The sequence below is a fragment of the Melospiza georgiana genome, chromosome 5 (assembly GCF_028018845.1).
Source record: "Melospiza georgiana isolate bMelGeo1 chromosome 5, bMelGeo1.pri, whole genome shotgun sequence".
In the NCBI taxonomy this organism is placed as follows: domain Eukaryota; kingdom Metazoa; phylum Chordata; class Aves; order Passeriformes; family Passerellidae; genus Melospiza; species Melospiza georgiana.
The window spans coordinates 60,275,778-60,293,835 of NC_080434.1; the positions used below are offsets into that span (position 1 = coordinate 60,275,778).

At 39.9% G+C, this 18,058-nt stretch overlaps 1 protein-coding gene across 8 annotated transcripts in view; it reads right to left on the reverse strand.

Moving 5' to 3' along the window:
- Positions 1-3,530: 3,530 nt before the first annotated feature.
- LDB2 (LIM domain binding 2) overlaps positions 3,531-18,058 on the reverse strand; it is a 213,301-nt gene continuing 198,773 nt past the window's right edge. The window contains exons 6-9 of one of the 8 annotated variants that reach the window (XM_058024607.1): positions 15,453-15,576; positions 14,224-14,372; positions 7,872-8,014; positions 4,729-4,810 (exon numbers count right to left, since the gene is read on the reverse strand). In XM_058024607.1, coding sequence (XP_057880590.1) covers positions 7,910-8,014; positions 14,224-14,372; positions 15,453-15,576 — 378 coding nt within the window. In that variant the 3' untranslated portion in view covers positions 4,729-4,810; positions 7,872-7,909. Of the gene's footprint in view, positions 4,846-7,871; positions 8,015-14,223; positions 14,376-15,452; positions 15,577-18,058 lie in introns of all 8 variants that reach the window. The other 7 variants (XM_058024608.1, XM_058024606.1, XM_058024605.1 and 4 more) reach the window with 7 other exon arrangements.

Consider the following 18,058-nt stretch of genomic DNA (forward strand, 5'->3'; position numbering starts at 1 on the left):
AGTGACTCTCTATCTAAAGGTGCCATCTGCCATTCTGCAGTGGGGCACCACCAGGCTTCCTAATAGAGCATAATGACATGCTGGAGTAACATCAGTTCTATGGGATGTTAAATATTCAGTAGCTCCTCTTACATAGTAGAAGATTCAGGCCTTAGCCTTGTATAAAAATACGCTGTCAAAAAGCTAGAAAAAACATACAAATCACCTAGTCCTGCACAGTAAAACCAGCTGCTGGGGTTCTGTGTGCCCCAGGGCAGCTTTAATTTGGACATGCAATATATCACCATAGGGCTACTTGATCAGAGTTGCAGTCTCAGGAAATATTTTCAGGACTATTCAATTTCCATTAGCAGTTTCTCCAGGATATATTAGACACAAACTGGGTTTCCTTCAATATCAATCATTCATGTTTTCTCTTTCATCCTGTCTTTGCTAAAATGGGATTTTCATGGAGGCTGTGAAATTGCAAAATTTAGTCTGTTCTATCATTTAGACTCCTTTAATGGTGTTTTGCAGCCATGGCTGGGTAGGGAGCCTCTCTCCACCCCAGTGTTAGAGAACACCCAGTGGTGTTCAGTATTTTGCCTTTTCCTTTGGAAGTTTCCTCCCCCTCTAACCCCTCTGTCTTCCTGCACACTCTGACTGACCACCCTTGGCTCTCTGGCACGGGGTGCTATTGCTCTGTTCCCCAAGGACACAAGTTGGTTACTTCCCAAATCTCTGAGAGCAGTAACCCCTCCAGGACCAAGGCTAAAAATTAGTCATGATTTTCACAGTGCTGTGATGCTGAGAGAAGGCAAATGTTAGTTATACCCTATAACAAGTTATAGTTATACCCTATAATAAGTTATACCCTATATACAAGGTTCCTTCCAAATTCAATTATCCTACCACATCATTAGACCCATACATATCAATGCAATGATGATGAAACCTGAGAAAGGCTGCTTTCTGAAGAGATTGCAAATTTGCAAATACTGCTTCTTTTTGCTTGTTGTGGAAAGAGAGAAAGAAGGAGCTTTAGGAACTGAAATGTTCTCACAAGGGGCAGCTGGTGAGACCAGCTGGTGATTCACAGAGTTGAAAGTTCTCTAAAAAATGGGCTTTGCTCAACAAAGACCCCCCAAAAACTAAAACAATTCCCAAAAAAAGCAATTCAAAGAACCATCAAAACCCACCAGTGTTTGTGACTCTTCCATGATTTAAGTTCTTTATAACAGCAACCAGCTTTGTTATTAGTGTTTGTATTTGGTCACTTTACTAATTATGTGATTCAGCTTTTCCAAGTAAACTCCTGGAATTTCCTCCCTCTGATTTGTGCAGGCACTTCTCAGGGCCAGTATTTCCCTCCATTTAGCTAAAACAAACAAGAGCTTTCTTTTTGAAAGTAGTTCAACATCATGAGATAAGTTTCCTTCCTCCTTTTAATAGCTTCAGAGTTCCCCAGGGGGAAGTACCAAAAACATTATTTCCTTCCAAATTCTGAGAGATACAATGTTCTGGTAGGTGGTGAGATTAGATTACAGTAAAATTAACTATTGGTTTCCAGCTTTCATTCTTCAGGCTGCAACCTCAGCCCTTACAAGTCTGTTGCTTCAACTCACCTGTGGTGTTTATTCACCTTTCCCACTGCTCTGTGCCAGACAGTCATGGAGCACATGGAATCCCCAGTGTCATTTATTGACAACCCACAAACAAAAGCCATAAAACCCATAAGTTCATGTGGTCACTGCTCTTTAATCCTCAGCCTGTGGGGAGCATTCCTGAGGACAGGGCATAAGCTCTTAGGACCAGAAATGGGATCACAGGCTCTACCCTGTCATTTCAAACATGAAATGAAAAGCCCATGCAGCAGCCCAGGCACAGGGCTGGAGGAGGTAGCAGTGAGGAGACTGAGTCCAGCTGCTGGCCATCTCAACCACTTCCTCCAGCTGGTCTGTTTTGGACATTTCTTTTATGAATAAATAAGTGAATAAATAAAATCAGCTAGCTGTATCTGTTGCTCACCCTAACCACAATAGGGTGGATTGATAGCTTGTAGATGAGGGTTTTGAAGAGATATGGAGAAAGTGTCCTTGGAGATTAATTCAAGGACAGCACTCTAAGGACTCGGTTGCCCATTTTTCAAGTGTTCCTGTGTTTATTTACTGAAACAACAGGAGTAATATGACATCATAAATCTTTTAAAAATGGAAATACTAGTGCCAGTCTTGAAAGATTAATAATAAGGAGCGCCTTTTAGAGTGTGCTCATGGAGATGTAATATGAATGATTAGTGTTCTTGAACATTAGAATTACATTGTATAATTGTAATGTTATAGTGGTTATATAGAAGCCAGAGATCCCCTAACGGAACACATTGTGAATTTAATTATTTACATGGAGAAATCAGGGCTGATGTAAACACTGAATGATAAAACTACAGTTTCCTACAATCTGAAAGTGTTACGAAGGAGCAGCATGGCTATCCATGTTTATTATTTAGCTAGTTTTAAATTCTATAGTTGATATGCTTTGTGCTCTAGCGTTGGAATGTCTTTTAGGCTATCTTCCTGCAAGGAGCACCATAGGTACCAAAATTCATTGAACAAGGATTTTGCTTGCAGGAGCGTGACCCCACGCTCATGGGCCAAGGCTGGTTCCTGGGGCTGGGAGGGAGCTGTGTCTCACCAAGAACCAAGTGGCCACACAGGGTGCTTTGCCTTGTACTCCTTCTGCAGCGGTGGCTTCAAACCTGTTTGGTGGAATCACATCCAGCAAAAGCATGAATAAAAAAATATGTATATATGCTAAGGAGACACATTTGCCTAGGCTGGCTGCTGGGTATACATACAGCCACTCTGAAAAACCCAGGAGTTCTTCAGCTGCTCTTACAGTGTCAGCAATATTGAAAGTAGAGTTTCAGGGAAGAACAAAACACCACTCCCCTGCACAAAAGGTAGGATTGTGTGGATTCAGCATCTCTGTGCTGACAGTTCTTCCTGTGTTTGCCACTCTCAGGGCACCTTGCAGGGTGCCTGGCTATGTGTGTCTCAGTCCTGCAGCTCAGCCCAGGGCTTTGCAGGCTGGGCTGTGCTCGGGGCACCTGCACAACTCCAGGGGTTTCACTGGTGCCTGTGAACAATTGATATGATAGCAAAGCAAAGAAAGGAGGATTTTTAAAATCCTCTCATCATAAAACTATCAGACAGTATCCAGCAGAGTGGAAATCCCTGCTCTGATAAGCACTGGCCCTGGAAGGCAAGGGATGCAAAGTTGAGGATGGAGCTTCTCTGGCTGGATGCCCTGCAGTCCCTCACACTTGGCTCTCAGTGCTGTAACTCACCTGTGGTGCTGCACATCCTTGTTAGGAAAAGAGCATCAAACCAAATTGAGCTGCAAGTGATTCACATCTACCCATAGGCTTTCCCTTTAGCTGGAAAATGACTGCAGTTCAGTGAAACACTAATTCCAGAAACCCCTGGTGCATGATCCTGAACACGGGTGTGTTGTTGTGCATACAAGAACAGTAAATGCTGTATAAGAGCACATTTGTTAACACAGTTTATTGGCACACTTATTGGCAAAGCATACATAAAATACAGTTGTATTATATAACACACTGACTCACTGTGTCTTTACATGATGAGTTGAACATATTAATATGTAAATGAAAAAAAATTAGTTTCTTTTATAAAGTTTCACATAAATACACCAGAATAAAAAACAAAACAAAATGAAAAAGTAAAACAAAAAAATGAGGGCTTTACAAAAATATTATACAAGAAATATACTATGAAAAGAAATAACAACAAAGCCAACTCAGATACAATAATAAAAACAAAAAAGTTTTAGATTTATTAAGCTGCCCACAAAGTTAATGGATTACATGGCTTTAAAATATCTGGATCGACAGCAATTTTACAAAGCATAAACTCTCATAGGACTGGGTGTCTTTTTCCACATAAAAATATTTTTCATGTCTTTGATGAAAAAAAGACATTTCTTGTTTCAGTATTTTTTATTAAATGATGGATAGAATATCTACTGGCATCAGCTAAATGTAAATTAAAAATGCTGGATCCTTTAAATGATTAACTGATGAAAGAAAATTTAAAGAATGAACAAAAGTTACTTTACTTTTCCTTAAAAGCTGATCTTTTTCTGAAACAAGAAATTTCAGGTACAAGTTGAAAAGCAGAAAATATATTACAATTGTAAAAAGTTTTACATAGTTATGTTAATGAGATCCTGAGCACTGATGACTTGTTAAAATATGGCCATTGTTTGATGAGGAAAAAAACAACCCCTTCCAATAAAATGCACTGTCAGAAATTTGCCATGAGATGCTGTTTAATTTTCAATTATTTTAATTGAGGTCAGTGCCAGTATCTAGTTGTATGACAATACTTCCAAGGAATGTATATGGAAGCTTATACAAGAGTTTTCCCTAACGAAAAAAGTTGGATAGCTTTAGTTTAGAAATAGATACTGTATCATTTGAAAGGTGTTTCTTTTAAATTTTATTTTGAAGAATGCTGTGAAACAGTAATTAATAACCCACTGAGGTACATTGCAGTGGGCACTGCTGCAGAATGACCTATTGGGAAGCTTGTGGTGTGGGGTTTTCAGATTTAGTCTCCTGGTTAGCAGCAGGTTTGCTGTTCCATGGGCTGTTATTTCCCAGTGCAGGTGAATTGTTGAAATCTTCTTCATCATCCATGCCATTTGCTGCATCATACTGTGTATTCTCTAATCTAGTGATAAGCCTTTCGTCTTCATCCCCGAATTCGCCTCCCATCAGAGTTGGTTCTCCTACCACCATCACATCCTGTGAACAGCACCCAATATTTGTTATATGGAAACCTTGAGAGAGAAAAAATCAACTTAAAAAAGTTATGTTAGAGAATTCGCATCTCTTTTACTTTGTGACATTTGAACAACAGAGTTAAAAGTTCCCATTCAGTAGGAACAAGGAGAGAGGCTTACACTTTATTTCTAATTTAATTAAAAATTATAACACATCTCTATAGCCGCATGCTCATGGCTCTGGATCTCAGATACCCCAGAACTGAAAAGCAGGTAGGCTGAAAAGTATGCCTGATTTTAGCAAACAAACAGGCTGTGAAACTGCCTTTAAACTTCTCCTTAAAATATTTAGCCTTTATCCAGTAAATCCTTCCTGAGCCATTTTCTTTGGAGAGGCACCAGGGTGTATCTCAGTAGGAACTTGGTGATATGCGTATTTTAAAAGTAGTTTAAAAGAAACCACATTTCTTATCCTCAGACTTCTCAAACGTGGAGCACAGCACTCTAATAAAGATGGTAACTCTCTTATCCATAGCCAGCCAAGCCCTTTTACGCATCCAATATACTTGACATTCTGCTACTTAATTATGGTAATTAATTTAGGTAAAGTTTTCGATAAAAACAATGTTCACACTGATTTGACAATTTGCATAGCTAATTAAGTCATTAGCAAAAACCTGCTGATTGCCAACAAGCCCTGAATTTACCATCTGTTATTTCATGGTGCCTGTCACCTAACTCCATGTAGGCAACCCTGCCGCCAATCTGTGCAGTAAGAGGACCAATCTGTCCAGCTGGTACCGTAAAAGCAAGATGAAGAGTGCTAATTATAATTACACTGATGAAGCTAGTACTCATCAAAAACTAAAGCATGCAAGAAAGAAAGAATTCATCTAATCACTGCTTTAAGTACAAATTGTCCTTCCATGAAAACAAGTAAACCGCCTACTGTACTCCAGTGCATCACAGATTTGTTGCAAAAAAACCTAAGCAGCATGGGATAGAAAGGTGCAAACTTGAGATTGGAAAGCAAAGGTGCAAAGCCAGAGAGCTCTCTTGTTCTCTCTGTTCAAGGGAGAATCAGGCTGCTGTGCTAACAGCTAAAGAAATATGTGGGATGCATCTTTTCATGCAGCTCAGGTGTCAGGGCATCAGGTAGTGCTTGGTAGAAGTGCAGTAATTCCAGATGTATAGCTTTGTTCCTGCTGATTTAACAAGCCCTTCCAAGAATTCTGGTGAACAATGGATTCACTTTTTAAAGGATCTGTTCCTCCTTATGAATGTTAATAGCAAACAGAAGACAAATGTTTGCATTTAATAAGGTTTTTTTTTAATCAGATATCTACTTCCTTCACCACAAAACAATACAAATTATTGCCTGCAAGTGTTTACACTATTTCTTGATATCCCTCAGCAAAGGCTGGCATGTTACAAAAGAATGTTTGTATCACATTTTCAGCCTGTGCTATGTAAAAAAAAAAGTGAATATATGAAAATTGTTACATTATTTCCTGTCCACTTTGTCTGTTTTGTTACTCCATATATCCATAAAATATTTGGTTAAAAATACCTCACCCACAGCTTTGTGACATAGAAGTTTAAAAGACGAAGGCGTTCATAAGCAAAAGTTTATTCTAATTCATCCCATCCCTCTAAACAACAGGCAATGTGCAGTGTGCCCTGCTGGACCAGACCTAATGCGTGGCGAGAGCATTAATGACCAAGGAGCCCTGGCAGAGGACAGCGAGCTGGGTGTGAGTGTGCAGGGTCACAGGGCAGGCAAAAAGGACCACAGGGGCTGGAACACAGGGTCACACACCGAGGTGGCAACAGCTCCTTTGACTTTGGCATTCTCAAGGACAGGTGTAGCCATGATATTTTCTGAAAAATCCTTTCCTTGGGATTTTTTCTCCTGAGAAGCCTCAGGAACAAAATATAAACAATAATAATCTGCTGCTGTGGAATGCAACAGGTGCATCTGTGATTGGCCCATGTTGGTTGTTTCTAATTAATGGCCAATCACAGTCAGCTGGCTCAGACTCTCTGTCTGAGACACAAGCTTTTATTATCATTCTTTCTTTTCTATTCTTAGCTAGCCTTCTGATGAAATCCTTTCTTCTATTCTTTTAGTATAGTAATAATATAATATATATCACAAAATAATAAATCAAGACTTCTGAAACATGGAGTCAGATCCTCATCTCTTCCCTCATCCTCAGACCCCTGTGAACACGGTCACAGACAGGCCTGAAGCTCTCTCTGTTGCCAGACCAGCAAGAGGTCAGCACCTGGGATGGGACTCAGACAAGCACGTCCAGAGTCACTGTGGGGCTGCAGCAGCTGGCTGGGGAGGCAGTGAGAGAGTTAAATATGTGTTACATCCACCAAATGATGGCAGGGGGAAATGTGCTCAACAGCTGCAAATGCTGAAAGGAAGACAATCACTCCAGGCCAATCTGAGGAGATGTAGACTAGGGTACTAAGATGGCATTAAGTAAACAAAAGTGTAATCCCCACTCCTAAAACAATATTCCTGTTCCTGATAATGGCAGGCTGAGGATTCACCATCCCATGGGAACAGTGCTAGTTTTAGTGCTCAGGTCCCCAAACACTAGGCTGGGAAAAAATCTCAGTCTGTGGAAGGTAACATTTGTGCATCAGTGGGGAGATGTTCAATGACCTTGTGAGTATTTCCACCTCTGATTCCTCAGGTTCATTTCAAATATTATTCCTTTCATATAATGACTCCCACTGAGAGAACAGTTTGCACTTGTATTTCCCTCTATGCTATTGAGTCCCTCTCTCTCTCTCTGGGAATTGAACTACAATTATATTGAGGTTAGTGGGGCTTTCCCTCACTCTATTTAAAAGATAGATATTACAGCATTCGTTACAGGACATCTGGAAAAAAATTCTTGACAATCTTGCCACTTACAGTTACATCAGGCAAAAATAGTGTCTCAGGAAGCGCACATGCTCTTTCCTCCCCAGAGGATTCTGCTCCTCAGACTGAAAGCTGAAGACCCCACCAAGTGCACCCCATTGAACCTCCACTCACTAGATCCCGTGCAATGACCACCAACCTCTGAGGAGGACTGGAAGTGACTCCTTTTAGAGCCCCTCAATGCTTCTCCTTAAATTGGCCAGTGGGGGTCACTGCTGTTGAATGACACAAGGCTCCATCCCTCCCAGGGTTGAGGCTGCAGCTCTGGAGTGCTCCTAGCTCCTGCTCATGGAGTGAGAAGCAGAATCCAAGAATTAAACCCTAGTCTCTTGCATGGCAGCACACACTGCTATGGCCTAGTTATGGTAGCACATATTTGACTAAATTAGTTTAAAAAAGATTTAGACTGAAGTCACTCAATCTTAATGATTTACTCTGTGATTAGAAACAACATTTTTGGTCAAGGAATGTCTCATGATAGTAAAATATGGCTGTAGTGAAGCACTGTAAATAAAGCAGTGGTTGTTTTACATTATGTGATAGAAATGTAGTATTTTATAATATAACCACAAAAGCAGCTTTCATGTATATCATACCTTTCATCCTGTAATAACCCTAGTTGCCATCCAAGCTTAAATTGATGCATATAAGCTATATAAACAGAGATCACTTCACACAACACTCAAATGCAAGCACTTCTATTTAACAGACTGGTCGTTTCTAGGTTTTATCTTTTTTTTTTTTTTTTTATACCAAGCCTCAAAATTTTAGCTCTGCCCTGCCCAGTTAAGTGACTAAACTTTTTAACTTGGGGTCATCCTATGTCTAAACAATGTCCTGGTGAAGTTTGGAGGTAAAAATATCTGTTGTAAATGTAAAATTCCCCATGTAAAATTCCCCATCCCCTTGCCTTCCCTCTTTGCTGCTGTTAATACATAGCCTCACTCAGTGTGTTACAGGGGTCAGTTTGTAGTTCTGTTGCAGAGGTCAGATTGTAGCTCTGTTACAGGGGTCAGTTTGTAGCTCTGTTACAGTGGTCAGTTTGTAGCTCTGCTGTCACAGCCCCCAGAAGAAGACAAACAGCGCTTCACAAGCCCAAGGTAATTAAAAATGCCTGGCACTCTAAAGTGTATCATTCAAGCACATCTCATCCTCCAAGGACTGAAAGTTGCACTAGTTTTAGCAGCTGGAGCACCTCTAAGTGCTAAGTCAAAGGAAGAAGGGTTCCTCCTCCTGCTTTCCTTCTTATGGAATTGTGTTGTGGTAACTATTTTAATAATTGACTTTTTAGCTTCCTGGCACAAAAATTATTAATGACTGCTGCCCACAGCCTAATGGTCACTGCTTCCATGAGAAAAACATCAGACTGACTGGTATTGAAATGATCTTTAGAAACAGAACTGACTTTTTAATTAGGTTTCAGAGTAAACACTTTCTAGAGAAAAATCTTTCACATCTCATCATAATTCTCACTGTTAACTTGACATTCTGTTCTTGTTTGGAATGTTTTTCCTAAAGCACAAAAACTGAAAACAAAGTTATTCTCTCTCATCTCTTTACCACTAAATCTTAGACTGATTTGCATGGTTTTGAGACATGAGATAATTTCTGACACTAATCTCTGGCCCTGGCACTGTAGCTCTGGTTCTACAACATCCATTACAAACCTCCTAAACCTACCCTGTTTCTCAAACACGTAAGAGACTGCATTGCTCCCTTCCACACTAGCAGGTTTATTTATGGGTTTGGTTTCTGAGCTTACAGAAGCTACAAAGAGAAAGAGAGTTTACTGAAGTATGTAACTTGCTTAAAGAGTGCAAGGAGGTTCTACTTTAGACTCTGGATGTAACAAAGAATGTTTCATTTACTCAGTGGCATGTAGTGATGCTTTATTCTTTCCAACACATGATATTTCACTGGGTTTATGGTTACAGCGCTGCACTCAATGTGATCTTCATTAGTAAATGAAAGCAAAATCCACCTATTAATTTCTGTGGTCATGACTGGGAGGAGCATAGAGCAATGGTTCTTAGAGTTTGTGAGAGTTGTGGATTGCTATCAAGTTTCAAATATATGAAAATGGATCAATGTGCCCTTTTAAAATTAAACTTAACAGAGAGTGATATTTAAGTGAAAATAGCTGGATGGACCCCTTCTGATGACCTTGCTCATAACTGTAATCCACAGATCACAGTATACTGCTCTACAATACAAGGGTTTGGGCTTTCAGGAAAGTTGTATTTGAAACAGAAGAATATGAAAAATTCTAAGGAATACAATTTTAGTCAGTGAGAAGGCTTGAAAACTGAGCAAAGATTTGGGAAAATATTGCAGCCAGCTTCAAATACTAGAGGAAATTATTAGTACTGTGTAAATGGTAAGGCAATGACATACCCAAATTAAGTAACTAATTTCTTTAAAATGATAGGAAGGCCAACATCAGAAAGACAGGTTTACCATGAACCTTGCAGAATCTTGCCCATCTTTGCTCTTTGTCTAGAGGAAATTGGTAACTCCATTTTCTGCCCAATGAGCCTTCCAAAGATCACATATGACTGAGAATATGAACAGATCCAAGTTTAAGTTACTGGCATCTGCTGAGACTAAGGCAGCTTAGCAGACTACAGATTCTGGGTCCCTGTCCTGTCTGTCCCCTTTATGCCCTAAAATCAGGCAATGCACCTGTGGGGAGCACTGGCAGTACTGGGCCTGCACCCAGGAGAGCCTGAGAACAGGAAGCTTCTGGTGAGAGAAACGTTTTTGTATTTGTGCTGACTTTAGCAGCACTCAGCTCTACTTCCACCACACTACACTGTGTTTCCTCAGCACCTACAGGATTTGGGTCAAAAGCATCACTGGACAAGCAGTGGGCCAAGCTAAGAATGAGTTGTGTGGTGCAGTCATGTGGCACACTGGCTAACTGCGTTTGTATTGAGAATGTAGGAAATATGTAGGAAATATCTAGTACATAGAAAAGGTATTAAACAAGGGACTTGGGCCAGAAGAGTCATGTTGACAAGAGATCCTGAAGGGATCCTGAAGGTCTGCAATCAGTAGCCTGAGAATGAACAGAATCACAGAAACCACTGTTCATCCCACCATCATAAGAGAAATTTGATACAATAGAGTGCAAGTGACTGTCAAAAGGACAAAAATTTGTATTTTATTTACCACAGTTGAGAAAGTATAAACATAGTTAGAAATAAGAGGATGGACTGAGAATGAACATTTTCAAATACCTGATGAAAGGGAAGATGCCCACCCACTAGCAGACACCCTTCAGATGCTACTATGGATTGTCATTGGAGATGTACCAGAATGTGTCAGCACTGTGGAAATGCTAATAAATTTAGGGCAATGCAAGAAGCACAAATGATACTGATTGATTAGGCTTCAATAACTTCAGGATGCAGTGCCAACCTGACCCATGCATGGAAACACAATCACATCATTTCACTTTCTGAGCTTGGCTCTGTATTGTCTGCACTGTCCTTGCCTGGACAACTGATCAGAAAATAATGCAGGTGGAGGAAATGGCACAACCTTCTCCTTCTACTAGTAGAAGAACATCTATCTGGCAAGTAACATTCCCTCATTAATCAAGGTTTTCCCAATGTGTTGATCTGAAGAGCTGAAAGGGGCTGTGGAGAAAATGACAAAACTCTGGAGCTTCAAGATTTTCCATAGCTGATGGTGCTTCTGTTATCTGGACACTATCCTGAACATGGGACATTTGCCTCTCTAGGCATGAAGACCTCATTAAAGAAACAGAAGTTAATGGTGTGAGTGAGAAATGGGGATGAGGTGTGTGGTAAGTTCACATCTTTGCCAGACTCCATGCAGCGTTAATGTAGGAGCAAAATGGAATAATTACTAATGTCCTAAACCAAGAACATCACATAGAATAGAGGCCAAGAAAATATTCTTTAATCAGTTAAACAACACAGAAAAGTTAAAACAACACAGAAGCATAAAAGAGACAGGAAATTAGATGTGATTATGATGGAGAGACTGACTTTGCTGGCAGGAGAGAAATCATTGGAGAAAAAGAGAAATTTGGAATACAGGACTTCATATTAATCCAGGGTTGATATAGATTTGAGCTCATTGTGGGGCTCTCCAGAGAGGAGGATGAGAAAAATGGAACTGAAACTAGCTCTGGTTATTTGAGTCATCTGGATAGAAGATGCAGTGATTTCATTCCTCTTCTCTAATAAAGAGAGGGGAAATGCTTTTTACACAGCAAGTGAATGATTTCAGTAGGGTGGGTTTTTTTTCTACTGAGCAGGAAAGTCCCATTCACAGAAAGCTGTACAGCCAAATGAATATTTCAGTGAATTGAAAATTGCCAAATTGTGTTCAAGGATCTCTTTTCTTCTATTGCATGTAAGGGAAACCAAATGATACACTTTAAGGTACAGTTATGGGGGAGAAACAGAAAGCAAGTTGCTGCTACCTGCAGCTATCTTCAGAAAGCAATGGCAACAAGGTCCACTTCAAAGAATGCATAATTTTGAAGAAGCGTGGGATAACATCTCTTTATTAAACTGAAAAGCGTTGAATAGTTTTACACCAAAATATCCTCCTGCTAAAATTATTTTGAGTTGTCTACTCTACAGGGTGGCCAAACCATCAATTCCATCTGGTTTGCTATCTTTGCTGTGGGGAAGATGGGAAGAGCTGTTAGTATGTCAAATTGAACAGCTAAGCATTTTCCCCTTTGCAGATGGAAAGGAAAAGTGTCCTAAAAATGGAACCTGATCCTCCATACAAAAGAGTTTGGACCATTTTGTTACTCTGGTACAGAAAGCAAAGAATGTTGAAAACTATTGAGTATGCAACATCCTGAAAGCAAAAGAAGGGTAAAAATCCGTTCCTCATACCATAATAAACTTCACCAATAGTTCTCAGATGCTCAACTATCATCTCCATCACAAGAGCAGCCTTGACTGCTTCATGTGTCAGGAGCAGCCTTCAGCACCTGAAGTCACTTTCACTATCAGTGGGAGTGTCAGGTAAAACTATCAGAGGGCTCAACCACATTCAAACAGTCAAGTACACACAGCTACCACTGAATGCCACAAAATCCTCTCTCCAGGGAGGAGCAGGCTGAAGAGAGCCAGGGGGTCAGATTCTGGTCCTGCTGAACTCTGAGCAGGGTGCAGCTGACAGAAAATGACTACTGTCTTTAAAGTTGGAGACAGCAGGGAACTAGCTGGTTGCTTGGTTTTGCACTTCCTTGCAGTTTTTCCTTAAATATGGTTGAATATTGATCCAAAGGTTTTCCTGGCAGATACCATCAGTGGGGCAGAGTGGTGCCTGCCACCAGGAGATCAGGTACTCAGCCTTCTGACTGCTCTGTGCTGCCAGAAAAACACAGAGATGCCTATATTAGGGAAAGAATCTGACTCTGGGGATGCAAGCCAATTTTAATATGACAAGGAGGAAATATGAGTTTAATGTACTGAAGCCCAAAGCTGTAAACTAGTGGGTTGCTAAATCAGTTGCTAAACAAAAATCTTCATTTCATTTCACTGGTGTTAGTCTACTCCTCTTTTTTAAATCTGGATATTCAAGCTTCCTAGGAAGTGTCTGCTTTGTGCTAGCAAAATGCCTATATTCTTTGTTAAGTTTCAGAGGAGACATACCCCTTCCTATCTGGTGATCAAAAATCCAGTAAAAAATACCTGCATGTTATTTCCAGGATATGACTTTATGGTTCCTACAATATAAAATTAATATCCCAAGCCTTTAAATGCATAAGCTATCTCCTTATTGACTAAGGCAAACTTTGTCACAATTTGGGGTCTGAATACCCCTGTACAGTGACTAAGGCAGTAAATGTGACATTATTGAAGAGCTGATACAGGTGTTACTCTGGAAATGACTTGGTGTGTCCCTATACAATTAGGATGTCAAGAGTTACAGCTAGTAGGGTGGATAAGCTGAGTACCACATTCCAGGGTATCTACTCTGCAAGTGGAGTGATTGGACAAAGAGATAAAATTTGCAGAGAAGTTAAATCATAACCTGTTCCTGTTCAGCATCTGAACCTGGCACCAATTAGAGGTAAGGTACTAACACAGACAGACCAGCAGCTTCCTCAGGTGCAGCTCTCCTGCACCACTGGGACACATCCTTGCTTGGCACCTGGCAGGTGAAGTCTGCAAAGTTCATGCTATGTCTAAAAACACCAGCCCTAATCTGAGTCCCACCACTACTGAAGGGACTCCCCCTGACAAAAAGGGGAACTGGCCCAGGCCTTTAAAAAATCACATCTGATCCTCAGGACACTTCTGTTTGAGTGCATTAAAGCTGCACTGCAGAACAGCTTCTTCCCACCTCTCCACTAATTCCCACTTCCACAGCACTCTGTGCAAGATTGCCTTTTGCATGTGATAGTTTGGCTCAAGAATGCACCTTCTTTACAATGTATGGAAAGAATTAAAGCACCATAAGTGATTCAGGCCTAAAAGGAAAGTGAGACTTACAGGTACCTGACTTGATAGACTCAGGTTTGCAGCAGCCGACTTTTTCTTGCTGTTGGTACTGTTTGCGTTGTTCCCAGCACTGCTGTTGGAAGTGCTGCTGGTAGAGTTTTTCCTTTTCCTCCGTTTGGTTGTTGGTTGTCTTGTGGGTTCTGCTGCAATAAAATGATAAGAAGGAAAGCAAATAGCAGATACTGTTAAGCAAGAACTAAAATGATCCATAAGAAGTGGTGCTGAAATACTTTTTCAATTAGTTTTGAATTGCTAAGTTTAATAGCAGCAGTTGTGTTAGATTTAACACAAAAACCATAGAATGATATTTGTACTCAAACCAATGGAATCTGCTTTCAATTTTTTCTGATGGATTAGCAAAGTTTATTTTCCCTGCATTGTCAATACAGGTATTCAAAAGCCTTTTACTGATGGGAGTATCATGACAATGATCATGATGGTCAGAGTTACTGTGGGACTTGCTGAAGGTCACACAGCAAGAAACTGCTAAATGAAAAGGCAGGTCCTGCTGTGATGGAGGGTGCAGCCTCAAGCTCTACCCTACTGCTGCCATCCGTGCAGCAAGCAACAAGCAACCACCCACCCTCTGAGCTCCTTCTACATCTGTGTGGGCTTCACATTAAAACTGCTGCTCCCAGGAGAACCCATGAATGTGCCAAATGGCACTGCCCTGCAAGCCTGCAAGCCTCAGACTGAATCAGGACAATCACACAGCTTTGCTTAAACTGGCAAAGCACAGAGGGACAATTGTTCTTCTCAAAATTTGGCCTGGGCACCCATGTGAACACTCTAAGATATAAAAATCTTTATAATCTGAAAAAAGAGAGAATTATTATTTGGAAGTGTAAGAGGAATGAGATTAGGTCTAGGCCTGTAAATAACTTAATATAAGTCTCAAAGATAATTAATTATGAATTGTAGCTGTAATTTCAGAGTCACAGCAGGAAGCAGGATTACACAAACAATGAATTCTAATGGAGCCAGTAGGCATTTTGCATTCCATCTACACATATTTTTGTACTAAATTATATCCTAGTCATAGTGAAGCCATCTCAGTGTGCACATCTATAAATCAGTTGTGCCAGACTGAAATCATAAAATATCAGGCTTGCTTTGGGAACATTGTTAATTTTTATTACTTTCCTTTATAAGTAAGCTTTCCCATTGCTTCTGTATTAATTTTACTATAAAATAAGTAGAATTTTGGAAGGGAAACATACCTGGTGGGGCCACCATTCTCTGCCATTTTTGAAATAAGCAAGTCTTCAAGCAGTCTCGAGGACTTAGATTGTAAGTTTTATGTCTTGACATCAGTTCCTGCATTGGCTCCAGTATAACACACAACTAGAAGAAAAAAACAGAATAGAACAATTTCATCCAAGCAAAGCCTCCATTGATCAGTATTTACATAGCTGGAAATTATATTTTTGGATTTTTTTTACTCTTGCTAATGGAGCATGCCTTATACAGTTCAGTTTAATCTGCACTTGGATTGCAAAATAAAAACTCTGAATTGGGAAAACTTCTTGCTATTTATTATCCTAGGTAATTTATGGATATATCTGATAAACTTCAACTCTAATCTTCCAGGCTACAGAGATTTCAGAAGAGTAGAAAATGTTCATGCTTCATTGCCAAAGCTGCAAAGATTGATAAATAATAAAATGCCCATCATTGTTTAGCATTCACATACAGCAAAACATGTTCTTCTGACCTACTGCACATCACAATGAGAACTTATAAATGATCTTTTATTTTGATGTTTCATGCAAAATAATCCAGGTAATTTTGGGCTTTTTTTGTTATATTGAGGACTATACACTCTCTTCTTATCATATGCATGACCCATATGAGAAAAAAAGAGAAGCACTTTATTTTTCTTGTCTGCTTGAATGCTGAATATATAGGATACAGATTTCTGAAAGTATGGAATTTCAAACCTCTTTTTTAAAACAGAGTCATATATTTTCTACCTCTTCACTTCATAATTAAATATTGTTCACTGCTTTCTACTCCTGTTAGCACAGCAGATCCAGCAGAAAGAGCACCACGCTGCTTTCTAGTCTCTCCTGTTTATACCCACAGAATCATTTCCAGTCATTTAAACCTCACTCAAAGCCATAGAAGGCTACAAAATTGCACACCTGTGACTGAGGGTTTACTCTTGTTTGCCAGAGCCTTGGTTTTTAGGCATCCTATACGAGGAGAAAAACTCCAGGCTGACCTACAGGTGCTGCCTGAAATTTGCAGGGCCGGCACATGGGAGGAAATGGTTCCTTACTTGCAAATGCTTCCTTACTGAGCACATATGATAAGGAAGTAGCTGGCACAGAATAAGCATGGAGCCTGCATGCCATTTTTAGTCACTTTTCAAAGCAGAACTGCATTTAGAAGCAGGGGCAGGTTTGGCTTTTTTTTCCAACAGAAGTAGGGCAACAAGTTGATCAAATTATTGGAAGTTGGAATGGCAACTGAAGAAAGGTGTAACTTAAACCAAATCTTGTTTTGAATTATTTACTTAATTTTAGGAAGTTTTGCTGAAGGAGTGTCCTGGATTTCTTCAGCAGGAGATGTTTTCCCTTTGTTCTTTGACAAATATATAAGACAGGAGACAAATTCCTCTCTCTGGGCCGCAGAGCTGAGCAACGCTTGCTCCATTCTCTCTAAGTGCACCCTTCTCTCATTCCTATCAATGGAGATCCAAAGTATGCAGGGAAAATAGTTGAAAGGGTGAGGACTGCCATGAGAACTGAGTCTAATTCAGCGTTTAAATATTACTGTGTATTGGCACTGCTGTTTGATGAGCCTTCCATTAATAGCAGTTAAAACAGAGATAACATAAAGCAGCAGGGAGAATGAAGAGCTTGACTATGAGAAATTATTTTTTTCCAACTGCAGAAATCGAATCTGCAGTTGCCTCATTGATGTTTTTCTTACATAGTTTTTACATATTTTTGTAAATAAATATTTGCAAGAAAATCTAATAGACAGAAAGCTACTATCACATAGTGCACTCTGGGTTTGAATTTTCATCTAGTTCAGTATTCAACAAAAATTAAGATCATCAGGTCCTAAAGTATATGCAGGATCCAGTTTATACTGTGAAAAAGGTGTTGTATTTTGAGTTGATATTCAATTTATTCTGAAACCCGCAGGTGCTTGCTCAGGTTTTGTGTGTGTGTCTATGTGAGTGAGAAAGAGATTTGTGATCATAATGGACACCATTGTTTTGACTCTCTAAATCTGGGTTTCTGGCATGGCTGGCTAAATTTTTCTCACTATGAACTTACAGCAGCAAGCAAGAAAAAATACTTGTGATATATCTGAGCAAACTAGTTACCCTGAGCAGAGCACTAGACTCACACAGCTCTACAGCTGCTGGGACTAAAAATACAGAAATATATATGTAGGTTCTTCCAACATTTCCTTAAGGACACTTTATTCATTATATACTTACTCTTCCCTAGATATTTATTATTGGCAACAAAGAGAAAGTTTCTTCTTTATCATCTTGGCAAAGATGTTTGCTATTGCGCTCTAACCGTAATCTGCACTGAGAACTGTGCTGTCCCTGCTGCCTGTGGATATCTTGACTGCTAATCCTGTGTATAACCTCTTTCACTTCACACACAAGATTAAAATGGAATACAGACCCAATGTGTAGAAATGCTTGACTGATCTCACTTGCATAGAGAAAAATATATGGGCATTGAGGGCCCTACTCCAGGGCATGGGAAAATCTCATCTTCTGAGTACTTGGGAGCTGTACCCACTCACATGAATTCTTCTTCTGGTTTTTGGGGAATTCACAACCATTTATTTCCTC